Source organism: Pleurodeles waltl, chromosome 1_2, assembly GCF_031143425.1.
Source record: "Pleurodeles waltl isolate 20211129_DDA chromosome 1_2, aPleWal1.hap1.20221129, whole genome shotgun sequence".
Taxonomy (NCBI): domain Eukaryota; kingdom Metazoa; phylum Chordata; class Amphibia; order Caudata; family Salamandridae; genus Pleurodeles; species Pleurodeles waltl.
The window spans coordinates 491,118,556-491,138,601 of NC_090437.1; the positions used below are offsets into that span (position 1 = coordinate 491,118,556).

The following is a 20,046-nucleotide window of genomic DNA, read 5'->3' on the forward strand; positions in this document are numbered from 1 at the left end:
TCATGTAAAACTGAAAGAAGACAGCTGAAGGTCCCATCACGGAATAAGGTCACCAACAAGAAACCTTGTGAATACCTTGATCATAGCGTCCATTACTCAATAAAAGAAAATCTTCCAATAACATCTCCGTTCAAGTACTTTTACCAGCAAGCAGGTTAGTGTTGCAAGCATTCCCAGACTGATTTTGTGATCCCAGTTTACCTACACCAGCACAGACTGAGGCAGGAGAAGCAGCCATTTTCGGTCTCTCAGAGTCCTTGAAGATCGACATTGGATAGATGATTGCTGCTGTGCAGTGTAGGCACTGTGGCACTTCCCTATCAATGCTTTTCCACATATGCACTAAATGGGGAAAAACCTTTGATACTTCATGCCCTAATGTTCCCTCAAGCAAAGAGAGCCCATGGACAAGTCAGTGTCCTCCTCAGTCAGGACAACACTAAAGAGGTAGACGTTAAGGCTGCAACAGGGCGACAGACCAAATGCACCTTGCAGCATCTGTTCCTACTCCTTTCACCAACATCTTCACTTCACCACTGCTCTGCTTTTTTTCTCGGATGAAGAAGGTAAAAAAAGAGCCCTTTATGTGCATTCCTACAAACCATTGCTTGAGCAAGATTTTTGAGATCAGCATTTGTTTTTTTGTATTTTCCCTCCGAATGACTAAGTCTCACGATTGCAAGCTTTGTATAGATGGTTTTTAGATGGCGATCATGGCTTAACTGGTAATATTTCATATGACCAGGGTACAAGTCGGGGGTACACATGGGTAGATCGGGTCTACCCATTCTTTTTACAGGCTGGATGCCGTCCCCCTACCAAGACGTAGGGCCTCAATGAAACATGCTGAATTGGTCCCAGTGTAATTTTCAGACACAGGACACATTCAGCAGTGCCTGCACCTTGTCTGCTTTCGTTTGCAGCAGCAACATGCAGGAGAGGGAACTTTGTTATATTAAATTCCACCTGGGCCCAAAACAAAGGCTGACGTTAAGAGGAAATCAAGCCGCCTTTTGTATGCTGGCTGGCTGGCACCTATCCGGGGCCTACTACCTAGATGCAAATGCAGTACAGGGAAAAAAAAGGCAGGCAGCTTGTTGTTACTTCACAGGTACTTAAGAAAGCTATGCTTTTGTCTTTGTTCAGTCCCTGTAAAAAAGAGATATGCATGCACTGAGAATGTCAGATGTGTTGGTCTGCCCTAGTATTTACACAAATATTTAAATATCACTATTTGGTTTTATTTGTTTTATAGTGCTACTCATCCAAATGCAAGGTGTTGGAGAGCTTTACATCACACATACACATTATAATTTGACAATAAATCATATGTGTGTAAATCAATGTAGAGAATGTGTGACAGTAAGTATTACAAGGTGTAGGAGTCACATGTGCTTCATAGCTAACTGTGCTATGTTAGAATGACTACAACTTATGAACTGCAAGTAACAAATGGATCTCTGTGTTAAGCAATAACCGACTTACCTACTTACATAAAATAAAAATGTAATCTGCAGGTTACATTATGTGCTTTGCAGTAGACATATTAACGATCTATGCTACTTTGATTCAAAACTGGTACCAGACAAGATACAGACCTCTCCAGCAAATGTGCTAGCATCCAGAGTTATCTTGCCATTATTATTATTATTCTCTGAGAGTTAACGAGCACACAAAGATCTCTTCCACGAGTGCCTTAAGCACATAAGATATTTTCAATTACAGACTTTGTAATCAATTAAGCAGAACAGATTAACTGTAACGTTTCTTCTTGTTGCCAACTTTTTTTTTTGTGGCAGAGGTTTTAAAAAATATATGTAAAAGTTGAGGCCCAGATTTTGCATCAGGGTTGCATCACATTTTTGCCACAACCCAGACTCAATTTATAATTTGTTATATGTGCTCAAATGTGCTTAATATAGATCTGCTAAACATATGTATGAGGTGTCACACCTTGTGATGTCACTTCCTGTGAGGTCATGGGTTGTGAGGCCACTTCCTGTGGTGTCACTTCCTGTGATGCCATGTACGATGTCACGTGCTGTGATGTCATTCACTTTGATGTCACATGCATACTGCCCAGCTTGGTTAGTCCCGCCACTTTTTTAAGACTTGTGCCCTGCATATGACATTTTAGAACCAAAGTCAAGAATGCCATTCTTTCTTACCAATGACTTGCATTTCTGGTTCCATGTCTGCAGTGGCTTCTTCAAGTAGCGAAAGTAGTTTAGCCGAGATTTGGTGCACAGACTCAATGTTGCTGAACAGAACATCCACGTCAAGTCCCTCGGCCTGAGGAAACAAAAATATGGAGTTGAAATAACAGCGCCAGCAGGTGCTTGCCCCTTCCTGCAGAACAGATACTACAGTCGGTTAGTCCACATTATACATAAGCAACATTTGCCGGGCCCAAAACTGGGGTAAGAGTCTTGGGCAGAAAAATACACATTTTGTCTTGGCAATGCTCCTCCACTAGCAAAGTAACTCCAGGGAGTAATGCATTAATTGCAGTGTGAAACCCGAAGTTACACACTGCAATTGGGTTTAAATCCCTGCAGGACCACTCAGCCTAATCTTTTTGATAAAAAGGAGTGCCTGTAGCCTGCGCTTATAAACCAGCTAAACTGAAGAACACGCTACATAAAGAATACTAATTATTATTACTCCGGTCCTCTGAACATTTTGATTATCTACTGGATGCAATTTCACCAGCACCCTGCATTTACAGACTGCCTTGCGGACCAGAGGAGGCCACTATGATGGAACAGGAAAGGAGTTGTCTTCTTTGACTTTAACAAACCCACTCTTACTTATGCAGGCAAAGACGTGCCCCTTGTGAGGTCCAATCCAGTAGTGTATGGTGCCTGCAGAGGGTACCAAGGTATAGTGAGCTGCTGGGTTCCCACTTTTTGAATGCAAGCAAAGACCATCTTTAATATCTCAGGTTTGTCAGTTTGCTCTAGAACCAAACATACGGACAGGTGTCTCCTTAACCATCAATGTACGATTTTTAAACCACTTGTATAGACATAGGGCCCCTGGGTACTGAAAGGGAGAGGCGCCTTAACTAGGGGTGTCCAAGGTAGGTCAAGGAGGGCTGAATCCATGCCAGATTTCCAGGATATCCCTAATGAAATGAATGTGCTGCAATGATCTAAATGGCACTAACGTCAGACAACTCTGGCCTAAATCCTGGCAAAAGAAAGCCACTCATATGTAACCTATGTCTAGAAAAGTTAAGTAACCAGGAAGGACTTCAGATGCCTGTGGAAGATGCGAAGAGAAGCTTGAGTTGCGGCCTCTCTTGCATTAAATCCTCGGCCTCTTACCTGCTTGCTTCTTAGGGGCTGAACCACTTCCTTAATGCAGTATTCCAGATCCGTCAGATAGTCCTTCTCTGTCTGCATCAATTCCCCGATGATCTTTAACCTCTTAGCCATCATCCTCTGCAGAACTTCTTCCGGTTCGTGAGTCGGCGTTGTGGGCGCCGAGGATCCAGTCTGTGGTGCCATCTTTTCTGTAAACAAAAAAAGTAAAGATGATGAGTTCTTACGGGATTACATGACGGTTTCACACATTAGAATATAACCGGGTGCTTATATGCGGCTAGCGGCATCATCAACCACACCTCAAAGCGCTGTAATAGAATTACCCAACTAAATGATAGCCTGGGTCTGAGCTGACTGAATGAGATTCTATTTCCTGCTCTCAGTACTGAATGCATTAGTCCTCAGAGCTACTTTTAGTATTTTAGTGTGTGCAGGAGTCATGTTCAAGGCGTGAAGGAGCCCCTTCTAAATGAAATGACAGCTGATTGGATAGAAAAAAATAATATTTAGAAGAGGGACTTTTAAAGTGGGAAAACTGCACTTTCCATGCCTGTTGTTCCTTTAGTCATAGCCTATCATGCTGTGAGGTTATTATTTTTTAATATGCTTTATCGTGTATTCCAGATTGAGAAATCAACCTGCTAATTGGTGAATCCTGCTCTGACCATCACGTCCAGCCCAGCTTCCCATTCGATCCACAATGCACAGATGAAGAATTCATAATTAATGTATAAATACTGTATAGCAGCTACCGCCATGGACGAGAGTTTAAGGTGGATTATTGGTTACATGACCTCCAGAAGAGCAAGTCAACATGTCAGGAACAAAGATAAATAACACCCGAGAGCGTAGACTGATGGAAGTATATTTTGCAAGCACGTTATAGTATAATACCAAAAGGCCATTGAAGACATAAGGAAAATCAGCTGGAAGATTATGACAACAGCATTGAGGCTTTGGGAGGTCACAGTCCAGCCTGGGACCTCCCATCCATCTCTCTGCAGCACCTGACAGAATACCCACGGATGATACTATCACCAGCGGTCCGACAAAGCAACTTTGAAGATCATCTGGGATTAAACAATCTGCAATGAGAGAGTTAATAAATGACGAAAAGTATTACTAATTAACTACTCTTTCAAACGTGGGATGGGCACGGACTTCTTTAAGTCTTCACTAGTGTTAACTTGCTCATAGACAGGATTACTAGCGTCACCAGCACATCGAGGCGCTTGATTTGAAGTCCTGTGCATCCATTTAACAAACTAGTGCATTCTGGGAGCCGAAGTATTATTTCAGATCAGTCAGTCTAAAAAACACATGAAAAACAAACAGGAATAGTAGAATTGAAGCCCTTGATTGGAAAGGAGATTTTTTTGGCGACAGAGTAATCTGTAATTCTATCTGACATCTTAAAGTCAATGCATCCTACAGGTCCTGCCTGTTGCAAATAATCACTGAATTGCTAATACACTTCCTATTAGTATTGTCAGCGGCCCATGCTTAAATACTTCTGGAAACAGCAGGCCTCAATGTCAGATACTTTAAGAATTGTTCGGGTTTGAAATATTTTGTTCACAGAACGCCTTTAAAGTTGTGAACAGTTTTTAAAAACACCGGGTCTTAAACTGGCCGTATTCGTTCCATTAGGGAATTTCCACCCTTAGCCACTCTTAAATCCTGGGAATTGCAGTTTTGCTTCTCCCATTTGAAAGTGGAGGGGGATAAAGCAATCCGGTTGTTAAAAAGAAATTCAGAAGACGAGACAAATGCAACATTCAAAATATGCACCGTAGTAACACTTGTTCGCAACAAAAATGTTTTCCAGTAAATTACAAAACTTTAAAATGTATAGAAAGTACGCAAAAAACAGATGTTTTTAAAACTTTTAAAGATTTCTGTTTAGTAGATCAGCGGGCCTCAAATATATAAGAACCCTTTGTGTGGTATTCCACAGAAATCTACAGGGTTAGCTGCCAAATCACCAAATGTCAGAAGAGTGTCCCACAGCTAGTCTTGTTTTTCTGCCACAGGCAGCAACGTTGGAGAGAATTTGTGTTCCATTTCCTACATGAAACACGGCCCTATTGGACAGTGCTGTTGGCTGATAAACAGGGCTAATAGCAGCGCCACCATGGAGAGCAGCCCATCACTCATATGAAAAACCGAGGACCCTTCCTTTCTTAACTGTGAGAACTATTTTGTGAGCCTCAAAGGCAGACAGGAACCATTGGGCTCAGAATATAACAATCTGAGCCTTTTACCACTGGTGCCCTGGGGCTTTACTCCACTGTTGAGCCCAAAACCGAAGAACAAGCTCAACCCTTAGCATTTGACTCTCTGGTGATGAAGTCAAGCAATCCAAGGTGTACTCATGAAGATGATGGGCAGATGACGCTCATAACTCACTGAAGTATATAATAGGACTCAATTAAATATATACTAGGAGTCAATAAATCAATGTCCAGCCGTGCATTTACTTACAAGAAAAAGTTCTGTGTTTCTAGCACACAAAGTAATACTGTACATATAAAATTCAGAGGCGAGAATATTGGTGAACTGGTGTCTTGAAGCCAATGACTGTACAGCAGAATCCAGCTGCTGCATATTCAAGTTGTTCTCCGGTTAAGGTATTGTATCAGAGAAAATAGTTCATTCAAAAACAGTCAAAAATGCTGGGAAGGGACTTAACAACATGTGGGCTGCTTCTTTGGGCTCTGCTCCAGGTTCCCACTTTTCCACAGTCAATTCTGGATAGTTGCTGAATAGCACACAAGTCCACAAAGTCCACAGACATCCTCACACTGCCATGCTTGCTTGCACACTGTACCTTGGTTAGTTTGTCACAGGTTGTCCCGTCCTGGGCAGCTGATCTTTGGGCATCACACAATCACAGGACCTTAATCTAGTTACAAGAGGGCAGAATTAGACCATGTTATGTGATCTTTAGGAGCACTAGGCTGTCGCATGAGCTTCAACTTGAGGGCACACCGTGAGGGCTAAAAGGTCGCAAGGCCTCAACACTCGTACTGGCAGGGGTTGTAACAAACTGTGATACTTACCATCTCCTCATCTAGCATTTCCCTTTTTCAAAGCAGTGTCCTAAGCAGTCAACCAGCTCTATCCCTCAGGATAGCTCTCAGGCAGCTCTGCTAATGGCAGGTTCCAGAGCATTCCAGGTTCATGGTCTCGAACATGGCGAGAGGGAGTTTGCAGTTAGCAACTGCAACATCGGCACTCAAGAGTTTCTTAGTCCCCACTGCTGTAGGGAATAGCCCTCGATTACAGAAGAGAAATATTTGCAGACTGCCGGGTAGCTTTTGTCCCATGCTCTTCTTATTAACGTTGTGGACAGAATTTCTGTGTTCCAGTTCCCGGGACCAATTATAGACAATTTCTGCCCTCTGCATATTTCTCCCAGACGGGTACACCCACTGTTCTTGACTTGAATTATTAGCAGAAAGGTGAGTTTGAAATGTGAGTCTACCAAAAGATGTCTACAAAAGAGGGACATCATTTAACCTGGTGTGGATGAAACTTATGACAAAGAAAGGGGTTTTCCTATTCTACAAATGGACCTTCTTTCCCCTATCTGCCACACCCTCAAGTTTGCTCCATATCAAAGGATCTCGGGAGTACCAGCAATAGCCCTGAAATTCACATTGCTTAACGGGGCTCTCCCCAGCCCTCCATCCTATATTCCAATCTAAATCAAAATGGATTCCTTTGTGACCACAACCTCATGAATTAGACAATCTTCTTGCACAGCTGTCTGCATACACATAGGTTACACAAACATGCACCATTCATGACCCACATAAATGGACCAAAGGGCCTGGTTGCAGGGAACTGTCAGATAAATTTAAAAACAGAGAAGAGGCCAGTAAATGAGTCACATTTGCAGTTGAAGGGTAAAAGGTCTGTTCTGTCACTAATGTCGCTCCTCTCTAGCTGAGTGAGCTGAAAGTAGTCATGTTCAGAGAAATGGGGGTGCAGACTGTGTGCCCCACCAAGCCACAGTTCTGGTCTCTGAGTAGCATTCAATGTCACAGGAAACATTCAGTCCCTACACATAAGTGGCATGTTTGTTGATGCAAAAAGTCAAAATCATCCAGTACTTGCAGTAGGGAACTCAAGGCAAGGGGTGGGTGCTTTTCAGAGCCATGTATGGCACATATTCCATCCCACTACAATTGTTCCCTCAAACGTCAGTGCACTCCCAACTACAGCTTGCTTGTGGCCAGGATTCCTGCAATCCAAATTCACAAAATAGGTCCCAAGAATTCAATTAACCATTCAGATGATTCAAGGCCAAACTTTAAAAAGCACAATTTCTGGGAAAGTATCCACAGAATGGAAGTCTTCCAAAAGATATCCAGACTAAATAGATTTAGGCACATTTCAAAACTTGGCTTTTCCTGAAAATGATATAATTGACTCAATACACCAACCACAACAAACCTACAACTCAATAAGATAAACAGTCTACCCAAAGTCCACTTCCAAAATGGATATCTACCTATTCAGACCATTTCCCAACACCACAAAAATGTAACATTTTCAAGACAGGCTAGAAGTAATACAGCCCCCAGAACAAGAAACCATTGTCACAAAAGATAGCACAACCTACAAAACTCCTCAAGAAGGAGAACAATGAAGACACATTTAGAACACACACAAAGCCATATTCAGTTATGACAACCATCTGCCAAACCTAGCTGTTACATCCCTCTTAATGACAATGCAAGGCAAGCAACTGAGCAAGTACATTACACTGAATGAAAGCCCAGCTATCCCTTCAAAATTAAGGATGCAGGCCTAGGTGATTACTTGTGTAAAAGGACTCCACTTTCTAAAACCTATTTATGATTTACCCTGTATAGTCACTTGCTAGCCCAGGGTCCAACCAGAAAGCTCTAGTCACTACAGATGCTTATATTCACTACATCAGTACTGCCTATTATTGCACTTTCCCCAAGTGCATTTGCCCAAATCGTAGAAAGCCTCACATACCCCTATCACTGGTTTATGTTTACAATGGAAAAGCCACTTTGATTCTAAGCCCTCCATCTAACACCCAGTTGGACTATCAACCCTGTCCATGGGAGATTTAGAAGGGGGAGTACACTTGATGCCATCAAAGACCACTTGCACTTGAATGCTATGTCGATGTGTTGGTTACAGAAAAAATTTCTACTAATCTACATGCCTTTAGTCTTATTGGTCAGTATGGCAAGGACCCCATTCTACACCCAAAACCAAACACTCTATTATCATTCAGGCTCCTAATTGCATTATAGACCCCAGCATCACTAAACAGATTGGCAAACAACGTAACCCAGAAAAGGATAACTCAGTCTCCCTGCACCAGATGGGTACTTCAGAAAGGCTTGAACTGCCTGTGCTCACCACTGAGGGCATGGCATCGGGGATTCATGTGTGGGTGTGGTATATTTATTTACAAACATTTTACAGAGTGGCAGTTGCCAATGCGTAGGTTTAGTTAGGTTGGACTTTTCACAGGAAGAGCATTTTTGTTTTGCTAATACCTTCTGCACTATGACAAATCTTAACAAAACTTTTTTTTTAAACCGTTCATCCATCTCAGCTCCTTTCTGGAAAGTATGAGGCGATTCATCAAGCAGGAGCCATGAAAAAGGGGCTCAAAACACAATTTCCCCATGCAATTTCCATACAGGAAATTAGACACCAATATATAAAAAACAGCTGAACAGAATTGCACCAAATTTAGCAGAAAGCTAGATCTTTACCCAGAAAGTGTTTTTTTTACGATTTGGTATGAATGAGTGAGTAGATTTTGAGAAACTAAGGCTACAGACAGAGGGAGATTTTTACAGTTGGTCCCTCAGGCATCTATATAGAGTCCTTCTGGAATGAGAATTTAAAAAATAAAACATTGTGATTGGCCAACCAGGCTTCCTCCTGTAGGTCATTTCTCTCCTGTGGGAACAAGGTCAATCCAGAAAGAGGCAGCTCTCTGATTGTAGGGCTGCAGCATCAGAAGATATGTTGCAGTCGACATTACAGGGCACAGGGACTGGCCATGGGTCAAACCTTTTGCTCAACCGCACGCCACCCAGGGCTGAAAGTTGCATACGAGGTAGGGTTGGCCATCTGCAGAGGTATAGGCATGGTAATAAGATCTTGCTATACTTTAAAAAATCCTAATAAATTCACAGAAAGAACCAAAATGGTTAAATTGGCATAGTTAGGTATGGTAACATCTTAAATTACATTTAAAAAAAACTCAGAAATTCACTGCCCAGTGTTGTCATCAATTATGTCATTTGACTTGTTATTAGTGATGTCATCAATGCTGTAATTGGAGATTTCATGAGTGATGCAATCTGAGTTTTATTTAGTTTAGAATGTTAACATTTTAACTGATATTTGCACCTAACCATAACATCACCGAAACCTTTTTTCAGTGAATACACACACACACACACACACACACACACGTTCAATAGTGCGTGCAAATAAGCTTCAAAGCAATATGTTCTTAATGTACAATCTCTTAAAGAAGACATGTTAGCCGCTACTACTGCCTCAGCAACTGTACATTGTAATACTCCGGTTGATATTCCATTCCCCTCCTCTCTTTGAAGAGCATTGCACTAAAGAGATGCGTAAAACGGTGCAGAATATTCCCCGACAGGTTTGTAGGATACCAAGTCAATCCAGTAGAAACCAAGACAAGTCCCCATGATAATGGAATTTTGTGGCTCCAAGGCTGGTCATGTCCCATGCATTCTTCCATCTTATTGCTCAGTTATCCGCACTAATCAGAAAATGATGGTGCTCGAAAGAAGCTTGCAGAGGACACTGTATGCTGAGGGCAGGCAGAGGAGGAGAGTGCGGTACAGACAGAAAAGTCAACTTTGTGTAATGCAGCGTATGGTACAGACAGTCAGGCGGGAACCCACCAATACCGCCTAAAAAAGGTGGTAATCCTTGAGCTTCTACAACTACAGCAGTAGGCTCCAGAGCAAGCACCTAGGGTCCTACACATCTACCCTTGCTCCCGCAAAGTGAATGGGAGCATGTCTACATGCTGTGAACTCCTTTTAAAGCTGCACACTCAAGCACCTCTTTCAGCAACGCAGTGCCTCAGACCAGCCTGTTTGCCTCACTCACAGCAGCACAGATATGCAGAACTCTGCTGATACAACAAACACCGCATAGATTTGCCATATGGTGGGCTATAAAATTGCAGACAAAGGTAGTGGAGAAGTTTGGCACAATGGTTAGAGCGGCAGACCCTAATGCAAAGATCTGGCCTGGGACCAGGGTTCAATTCCCACCTCTGCGGGTCTTGGGCTCAATTCCCTTGGACCAGATAATTCTTGCCTCCATGCCTAATCTAATTAATGGGTCCCACTCTGTAACTCTGGGCAATAGCTTGCTTAATCTCCACAACGGCCCTCACAGTGCTTGGATGCCTGGCTTCACCCTGGGGCTGTCCAGGAGTGGGCACCTCACAGGGAAAAGCCAGGAGGGGTTCCACAGCGGTATGCGTACAGCGCCTTGAGACCCTAATGGGTGAGCAGTGCGAAGTTTACTGTTTTTTTTTTTTTTTTTACAGTTTATGTCTCTAAGAATACCATGTATGCGACATATACAGCGTCCAAAAGCACATATTATCATAACATCGTGCACACACACTCAACAAAGTATGTATGACACTTAGGTGGGTATCAATGTGATCACGGCATACGCACGTAATCAAACACCTATTATATTCCAAACCACAGCAATGAAACAGAACTCTACAGGCACACCCAACTTAGAACAGACGCTCCAGGTAGTGAAGTACCACTGTTCACAACTCTGCTTTGTAAGACATGCCACAAACCTTTGTTACAACTCAACACATAAATTTAGAACTCTGATCACAAATCCAACATAGGAAACTTACCGGCTACCAGTACCAACAGTTGATGCCTCCATTAGCTATTTAACACACACTCACGTCTGCCAGGCAATAAGCGCACTAAATTAAATAACTGGGAAGATATGTAAACGACAGCTTAACCTTTCAAACCCACAACCAAGTCACAAATGTGCATTTCTTCAGAGGACAGACTTAAAAAAAGACATAGTTGCCAAGTAGGCTTATGTTAGGTGTGACTGCTTCACCCAGCCCTGGATATATTTTGCACTGTTACATCTTTCATGTAGCTAGATCTACGGTACTGAGCCTATTCAAGTCACAGAAAAATGCATTTGAAAAAACAATCTGACAACAAAGCCTTGCCGGCCAATTCACTAAAACATTTATGAATGCAGGAAGAACTTCAGGTATGCTCTTTTACATACTGACAGGCTTTTGTTAGTCGCCCTGAAACGCCCTGATAGCAACCGTGCAAAGAGGGCACAGTCCTCCCTTTTTATTCCAGTTGTATTTAAACATTCTCTGAATATTCCCTACTAATTTACGTTGTAAATGTTTAAGGGCAATTTGACAAAAGTGTGTAAATGTCTATATAAGAGCATGGCAGGAGGATGACTTTATGTACTCCAAGACGCCCTTGTGAATAGGCCCCACGCACTGCAAGTAACAGAATGCATGGGCACAACCCCCTCGCGCACTGTTAGCTTTCCATTCAGCGCTGCTCTATTTTCTTGTCAGGCTTTAAGGAGAAAAAAAAACACAGGCATTAACCTACACTGCTGACGAAGGGCAGACAACGGAACAAGAAACAGGAAGCTATGTTTCTTTCGGACACACACCTTTCAGGTGAACAGTTGTGTGAACGACAGCATAATCATAGTGAATCACATTGATCAAACGTAGAACCGATATCAGATGCGATTGGCTAGATCCGATCACGTGACAGTGAAATCTTCACGAGAAGCCCGCCGTACCCCGGCCCGAAATCATGCCTTTACGGGGCTTTCAATTAACCCGGATCAGGTGCTTCTTGGAGTGTTTTTATCGTGAAGGGAGTAAGTCACAAATGTACTCAAGATTCCCAACTTAATGCGCCAGTCATCCACTCCAGGTGTTTTCTTTGTATTCTGGAATTTATGGTCATGAAGCTACCTTTAGAAAACGAGAACTACAGGTTCCGGGAAGCAAAGTAAAATCCTGGACCGGGCGATCTCACACACGGGTCTGGAGAAGGTAAGGTCTCTGTGTTACAGGGAGTAGCAAGAAAACAATAGTTTCTAATACAGCCCGATCCGATTACCTGCTAGAAGACAGCAATAATTGGACTATAGGGAGGGGGCTGTTAGCCCTGCCCCACCATTCTGCATTGAGGATAGCTGTACTACTGCCTATGTGTAAGCTTTGAACAAATAAAGGTCACCTGATGCTCTTGAATTCAAACGAGCTCTCACCTCTCTGGGGCAGTGGTTGGCTCTAGCTCTGCATGGATGAAAAGGGCGCGAGTCGAGCCTTTTCAAGCTACTGATTAAAATCGTAAGAAAAGTCCACCTGAACGAAGGTGAGGTAAACCATACGTTTGAGATTTGGGCACCTCGAAATATCAGCTGGAAAGCTGGCAATCACCTCCTGCCACAAGAGTGGCTTTTAGACAGACCTGCGTTTCAAGTCACTAAGCATGCTGGGATGTGTAGGCTCATACTTACATAGGGATAAGTGAAACTACAAATCCAAGTATTCCAAGTGCTGCTGCTAAAAAAGAAGCAGGTGGAACTGAAAACCTTCCTCGCGCCCTAGGGCCAGATGTCCAGGAAGCTGAAAACTTTTGTTACTCTAATAAACGTGTGAAACATTGGTAAAATAGATTTTTAAGGCCTAGTTCAGAAACGATTTTAACTAAGGCATGTTTACACATTTTATTTGCAAACAACATAACGGCCAATTAGCCCCATATCTGAGAGTAAAATTCGCCAAGCTGTTTTTTCCAGCTTCTACACCAAGCACATCCGGGGCTGCAGGCCTTCACTTACAATGGAAAAAAAAAAAAAACTAAACGCACAAGTACCAGTATGTTTAGTCTTCTAGGCTTGAAAAACAGGACAGACTGAAATGGCTTGAGTAGGTAGAAGGCTATGACCAGGAATGGTTTCAAAATACACAATTTGCAGGAGAAAGAGTTATCCAATATGCATCTGTAGTATACTTGTCAGGCCACGTGCATCCGTAGTATACATGTCAGGCTATTCTCAAGATCCTGAAAATGTAGGGACCACAGGCTGTGTCAAAGAAGAGACACCATGTATTCCCTGCTGATCTGGATTTTAAGTATTGCTTTTGAGAAGAAAAGGAGGGTCGCCAAATCATAAATTCTTGTGTGGCTAGAGCATACAATCTAAACTTTTTCTTTCCTTGTTGGTAGGTCATAAGTTGTAATGGAACTGAAAGTACTCCAAATACCAGAATTCAATGCAAAAACCCTGACTGGATATGAGATTCACACATGGATTCAGAAATCTTGAGAGTTCTGCTGGAGTCTCATTGCAACTCCAAGATAGTTTTGCCAAGGTTAAGGTCATTGAAGCGATTTAAGGAGTGAAGAATCCCACTGTTCAGGAAGTGACCTTAACACCTGTGGAGTTGATCGGTAAAAGAAAAGTAACTTAATGTTTTGGGCTCAGTTTCCTAGTTTGTTAATCAGTTTGGGTTAATTTCAGAGGAACCCATAAGCTCAGCACCTTGTTGTGTCCGAAGCTATCCAGAGTGCTGAAGACATTTAACAGTGAAGTTGTTGGAGATGTACTGCGGTTATGGTAGTTTGAAGTCACACATAGCAAAGCCTGGAAGTGCACATGTGATACTCACTACTGGACCTCTAGAAAAATCTAGGCTCCTTAATGCCGTTCTTCATGGAATAGGTAAAAGTGCAATAAAAGTTTCATGAAAGTCCAAATTATCTCGATTCAAAGAGGTCGCTGTCAAACTATTTTAGTTCCCATGGCGAACGAAGATCTCTGAAATCTTGAGATTGCACTGAGGGGTCCTGAACTGATATCACAGTTCCTAATACCCTCAAACAATTCCAGTGCCCATGGGTTTCTGGAGCACCAGACTAGCCTCCCATTAGGGTAGATGACACCCCCCAAAAAAACAAGCATTGTCAAAGATAGTGTTGACTGGAATATAAGTATACAATGAGGCATGCCTTCCTCCCGCGGGCCTTTTCCCCACAGTCATTACAACGCGCAGACTTTTCCCATGCTGTAATACAAAACAGGGCTTTACAACCCACACCTTTACCCTGCAATGCAGTTGTATTGTCGTCTATATATTCATGGAAAGAAAACAAAAGATTAAAGAAGAGTTACATATAGGTCTTCTAATAATGAACAAAGTTTTTAAACCAAAAAGCAGTGAAATTCACTAGGTTTGTGTAAATGATATGAGTATAACTTGTGCCACTGTAGATTTCATATGTCATCAGTGATGTAATATGTGATGTCAAAAGCTGTGCATCATAGCGGTGCAAGTCATATGTATCTCATTTACATATAAGTGGTGAATTTCAGTTTTTTTTTTTTGTTTTAAAACGTTTTTTACTATTACAACACCTGTGTATAACTTCACTTTAACCTTTGTTTTTTGAGTGAATTTCGAAGGTTATTTTAAGGTAAGGTAAAAATCTTACTACATTACTTACATATTCATCAATTTTAGGCTTTTTTCTGTAGTAAATTTCTAATTTTTAACATAAAGAAATATCTTACTACAATACATCTGCTGCCAACTCCTGCTGCACACAGCCTTAGGCCATGTGTGCTCAAGGGGGTTAGCTGCAGGCCCTCCACAAACTCCCTGCAGGCATTCAAATCCCAGGCTTCAGCTGTCTGTGGTAGCCCATAGGCTGAGCCAGGCCCGGCACCCTGCTGCCCACAGACAACTACCAGCACAACAAGTGGCCAGCTGCCCACGGACCCCACCTTCAATATCATTTATTTTTTGGGTCTCTCAGGACTCCCACAGAACTCCAGTGGGACCACACGAGGGGACTGCGCTGACTCTAGCGGGAGCCCCCTTTGGAGCACAAGCTAAAAAGTTTGTATTTTTATTTGTTAATGCTGGGTTAATGGATCACTCTGGGACTGCCCCTTCAGAAAGGGCTTTGAGGTCAAGGTATCCCTACCCTGGCACCTTAAATATTTTCATATGTTTTTCATGACTCTGGAAACGAGAGTCACTGAGTCCAGTAATGGCGGCCACAAAAATTTTCTTCATGTTGTAGCTGCCAATCATATTGCTCGGTCCCACAGGACCAGCCAATTAGAATACTTTTTTAAATCTTTTTTTCAAGCGAGATTTGCAGCGACAAATATCTCTTAAACCTTAATTTATGTAAAATGGCTGAACATATTTACACCAAAACACAGAAAGCATGCTTTCTAGATAAATATCTAGCGTTCTGCAAAAATTGGTGTGATTCTGTTCAGTCCTTTTTTTCTGTATTGTCCAATTGTCCTACGGAAATTGCATTGTGTAAAAAGGTTTTTGCTCCTCCATACCATTGTTCTGGGGCCCCCCTTGACAGATCACCCCGAAACTTTTCAGGAAGTAGACGAGGGGGATGAATGCCACTTGGTAGTAATATTATGACCAGGTTTCCATAGGAAATGGAGTTTGTGGTTTGCTAATAACTTTGGCGCCATTTGACAAACCTTCATGGAACTTTCCTAACAAAAGTCTCATCCACCTCTGTTCCTTCCTAGAACGTTTTGAGGTGATTTGTTAAGTGCAGACTGAGAAAAAAGCCATTACCACAGCCATAGTTCTGTTGATGTCAATGATTCTGTGTTCGTCAGTTCTTTCGCATGGACATTGGTACTTAAAACTGGCTTCCTCCAGGTTAAGGAAATTATTATCCAGATTTGGATAATCTAAAAGAAAACTGATTTTGCAGTCCAGTTATATAATCTCTTAATTTGGTAAGGAATGGGGACAGTGGGTTGCTGGACATGTGCTCAACCCAGAAAGTTTAGAAGTGACCAAGGATTAGTCTCCCACCTATGCTCAAGATTGGTGCAGGATCCAAGGGTATGCCTTGCTGAACTCTGGCAAAGTTATGATGTGTGTGACATTAGAAGGAGATAAGGGATAAGGTGTAACAAAAAGGTCAATTAGTGAAGCAGATGAGTGTGCTCACCAACGTGAGTCATCACATGGGTCACTATTTACTTGGGGTTGTCACTGTTGACACTGCTCCGTCTCTGGTGAGATGTTGCTCAAGGCCTGCAAGCAAGTCTTTGTAGTGCCCTCACAATCTCCTTTCGATTGATGGTAGACTTCATACAGGCCATTCCACACAAGTAGAAAGAGGAGAAAGCTCACAGGCAGAAATCCAGGTCTAGTGCCACCATGAGGGAGACAGGAAACATGCAGTTCCATGTGTCCAGAAAGCACCTGCAGCCTGAGCGTGTCTAGTTACGGGCAGCTTTCCCATTGGCTTAAGTGGAACTCCAGCTTTTATGTCTGGTTGAAGGTCACTGAGGAGAGGCCACTTCCAATCATAGGGGCTGACTAGATTCATGTTTTGGGCACCAGCTACTTGTCGTCTGCTTGGAATTTAAAGGCATGCTTGGGTTGCAACACATATGTTTTCAGGCCTAAAAGGACAGGTGAAAAACACCTGTTCTAATTAAGTTATTGCCAGCTACTACTGGTCATCTTTCATGTTTTTTTATCAACACTTTCTAGTGAGGGAAGGTTTGTGGATTGCATGTATTGAGCACGGAGGCTGGGCATTTATTTTTGCTAGCAATAACCATTGTTAACAGTGGGCTCTGAGACAGCACACGCACACACACCCACACACTTCCACCTTACAATCTGGGCGGAGCTTTATCCACTTTTGCCACTTATGGAGGCCCACTGTAACCTCCCTGAAGTTGCAGCTGTTACAGTCTGCAGTGGACTTTCACTTTTATGCATATTAGATTGCATTCCAGTGCACCAGCCATGTTAGTCTATCACTCATATCCTCTCCTCCAATGTTCTGGTACATAAAGACCATATACGCCTACATTTTATTCTGATATTGTTTTCCTTTTACCCCACTGCAGTGTTAAAAGCTTGCATCATTACTCACTGAACTCTGCTAGCTCCAGTGTTACTCTTTCACGACAGATTCTGACAATTGCTCTTCGAGAAAAATGTTACCCCAATCATCCCGTTCTTCCACCCAGTCCTTACGAAATAAGCTGTGTACACCTCTCGGACAGGCACCATACTGCCACCTACACCAAAAAAAAAAAGAAATACTGTAGGCCCTCAATGGGGAAGGTGCTTCTATTCCCTCCTCCAATTATCTAGATCACAGCCCCACCATCTCCGCTGTTTGTGTCTGTCGATAGGCTTGCTCTCTACTGTGCCATCAAGGGGCCCACCATTCATAATTCTGTTCTCCATCTGGCCCTAGTGCTGGGCGTAGGTCTCCAGATTCTGGATTCAGGTTTAAGAGTCCAGCATGGATGATGAATCTGGCTTACAGGAACTATTTTTTTAAGGTAAGTGGCCTTAATGTTTGCTTAGACCCTTGCTTGATGCTTTTTTCCTTCAAAATCTACACCTCCCTCATCTGGTTGTTGGAGCTAATTGCATTTTGCATGTTGTCAGGGCTGCCCCTTATCTGCAGGTCGTGGCCGACACAATTTTCATCTTCCCTCACCTGCTATGCGTTGGCTGTAGCCGGCACAGGGAAGCGGGAGGAAAGCAGGGCAGATGAGTTCTTCTTTCAGCTTCTCTTTTGCCTTTAGCGTAGGGAGGGGGGCGATTTCATGACGTTTCCTCAGGGATTTATGTTTTTATTCCCAGGATGCTCTTGATGACATCATGATGTAAGCGTGTGCCATATTTGTTTTGTGACTGGTGGCAAGGTTACTATTTCAGATTGTGCCTCCTTTCTGTCCTGGCACTTCATGGCTTCCTCAGCGTGTGACACTGAGGGGAATCGGGGTTCTGAACATCTGGATTCTGGCCCTAAGGGAAACATATTAAACAGTTGTATTGTCCCACTTCAGGGATAGTCTTGACCTTCCAGCTACTGATCCTTAAATAGTACTATGAAAAACACACTTTCTATCAAACAATTTAGCGAATTTGACTCCAAATTTTAAGTGCCTCATTCACAATAACAATATTATCAGCGGGTTGGGGGCACTTCCAGGTATTTGTGGATTGGAATAGCGCTTTTTGTGTGTCTCTGATTAAAAATTTAAAACATATTGTGATGATGACATTGGCCATGGTTTAGTAACATTAATAACTTGTTTTAAAAAACAGCAGTTAATACCATATGGTGTGACTAGTAAGTAGTGTAAATAAAAAGTGTTAGCATCACTACATTTAAGGATCCCCCCCCCAATGCCCAATGATGATGAATTAAAGAAAGTACCTGGATAAAGGAACGGGGGGCTAGGTATTTTTTTTTAATGGAGAACAAGAAGATGTGCTTAAATGCGTTTGATCCACAAAAACGTTCACGCATACTTTCTTCCTTGTCCTTTCCCTGTAGGCTTGGCAACATTTAACCTTTTGTGTTTTTTTTTATATCAAACCCTTCTTTTGCTGAAATCATTTCTCGAGTTTTCCCTTTGCAATCTTCTCATAGTAAGTGACCCTTAAAAAGTTTGTAAAACAAAAAAGTACGAAAGTTGCAGAGGCAGAAGTCTGCCCATTCTCACATACATAACTATGTGCCTGCAAGTGTTGGGTGGGAGCCCCGATGCCTCACAGGGTCAGTCTGGGGAACCAAAAGCATCCCTAGCAACAATGCTCCAACCAGTCCTCTCCTTTCCTCTCTTTGCACGACCTCTCTGTTTGGTTGGGGAGCTGTGGAAAGTGAGGGAGGCAGCAGGAGCGGCCCTGTGCTTTCAAAGCCGACCTTCAAGGCTCCAGCCCACCCGGGAAATGCCTGGTGGAATAAAAGGCCTGTCCGGTCTGGTTGTTTACCTGTCATTTTCATGGTTCCGCGTCCTTGGCTCCCTTGTCCCAGTGGTAATTACACCTTGAGGCCTGCATAAAGAATCCAGGCCTGGGTACCGGAAGACGGATAAGATGGTGACTGGTGGTCTGAGACGCGATGCTGTGAGTGACTGTAGGATGCAGGTCTGTGAGTGCCATATGAGGAAGGGCAGCATGTCTCAGTTGGCTGTGGAGGCCAATTGAAGGGCCTTCCCTCTTCATCTGCCGGCGACCACCTTCCTAACAAAGAAGTTTGGCCGCCCTGTCCGAGCCGGGCACTGCACTTAAAACCAAAATAATGCTTCGGCGACAGCACGCGCATTATTAGAGATCGACTGCACACTGCTTTTTGCTCAATAAAATCCTCTGTCTGCTGCTGCAATGAAACAGGGGATTAGATGCCTCTGGCAAAAGATAAACAGAGAAAGGTTTGCTTTATCTAGCCGAGATCAGAGAGGGGTGTCCGGTTTCTTTACTGTGACAGTACCTAATAAAAAAACCGCTGACGGAGCAGCCACGCAGTATTTAACCCGTCTTTCTTTTCCAATATGCACGCCTTTGGTCTATCTTTTAACACTATTTCCAAGGGTAATTTCATTCTCTTATCTAATCTGAGTTCTCCTTTTTTTCATTGACTGTAATGGCTCCTAGCGTGATATTATCATGTTACCTGCCAGCCAAGGCCAAAAGTCGACCTTAGCTCCCGTTTTTCAAGGTCGGCTACTGACGCAGCTGAGTATCGAACAAGAGAGTGCCATGAAATACATCAAGGGCCTCAAATACAGATCAGCGTCG

The 20,046-nt window shown here is 42.9% G+C and overlaps 1 protein-coding gene across 3 annotated transcripts in view; it reads right to left on the minus strand.

Annotated features, from left to right (window-relative positions):
* Positions 1 to 20,046, minus strand: part of ARHGEF38 (Rho guanine nucleotide exchange factor 38) — a 215,098-nt gene that overhangs the window by 123,414 nt on the left and 71,638 nt on the right. The window contains exons 1-3 of one of the 3 annotated variants that reach the window (XM_069241361.1): positions 12,696 to 12,855; positions 3,330 to 3,517; positions 2,169 to 2,292 (exon numbers count right to left, since the gene is read on the minus strand). In XM_069241361.1, the coding sequence (XP_069097462.1) occupies positions 2,169 to 2,292; positions 3,330 to 3,512 (307 nt within the window). In that variant the 5' untranslated portion in view covers positions 3,513 to 3,517; positions 12,696 to 12,855. Of the gene's footprint in view, positions 1 to 2,168; positions 2,293 to 3,329; positions 3,518 to 12,544; positions 12,637 to 12,695; positions 12,856 to 20,046 lie in introns of those variants that run through there. The other 2 variants (XM_069241352.1, XM_069241343.1) reach the window with 2 other exon arrangements.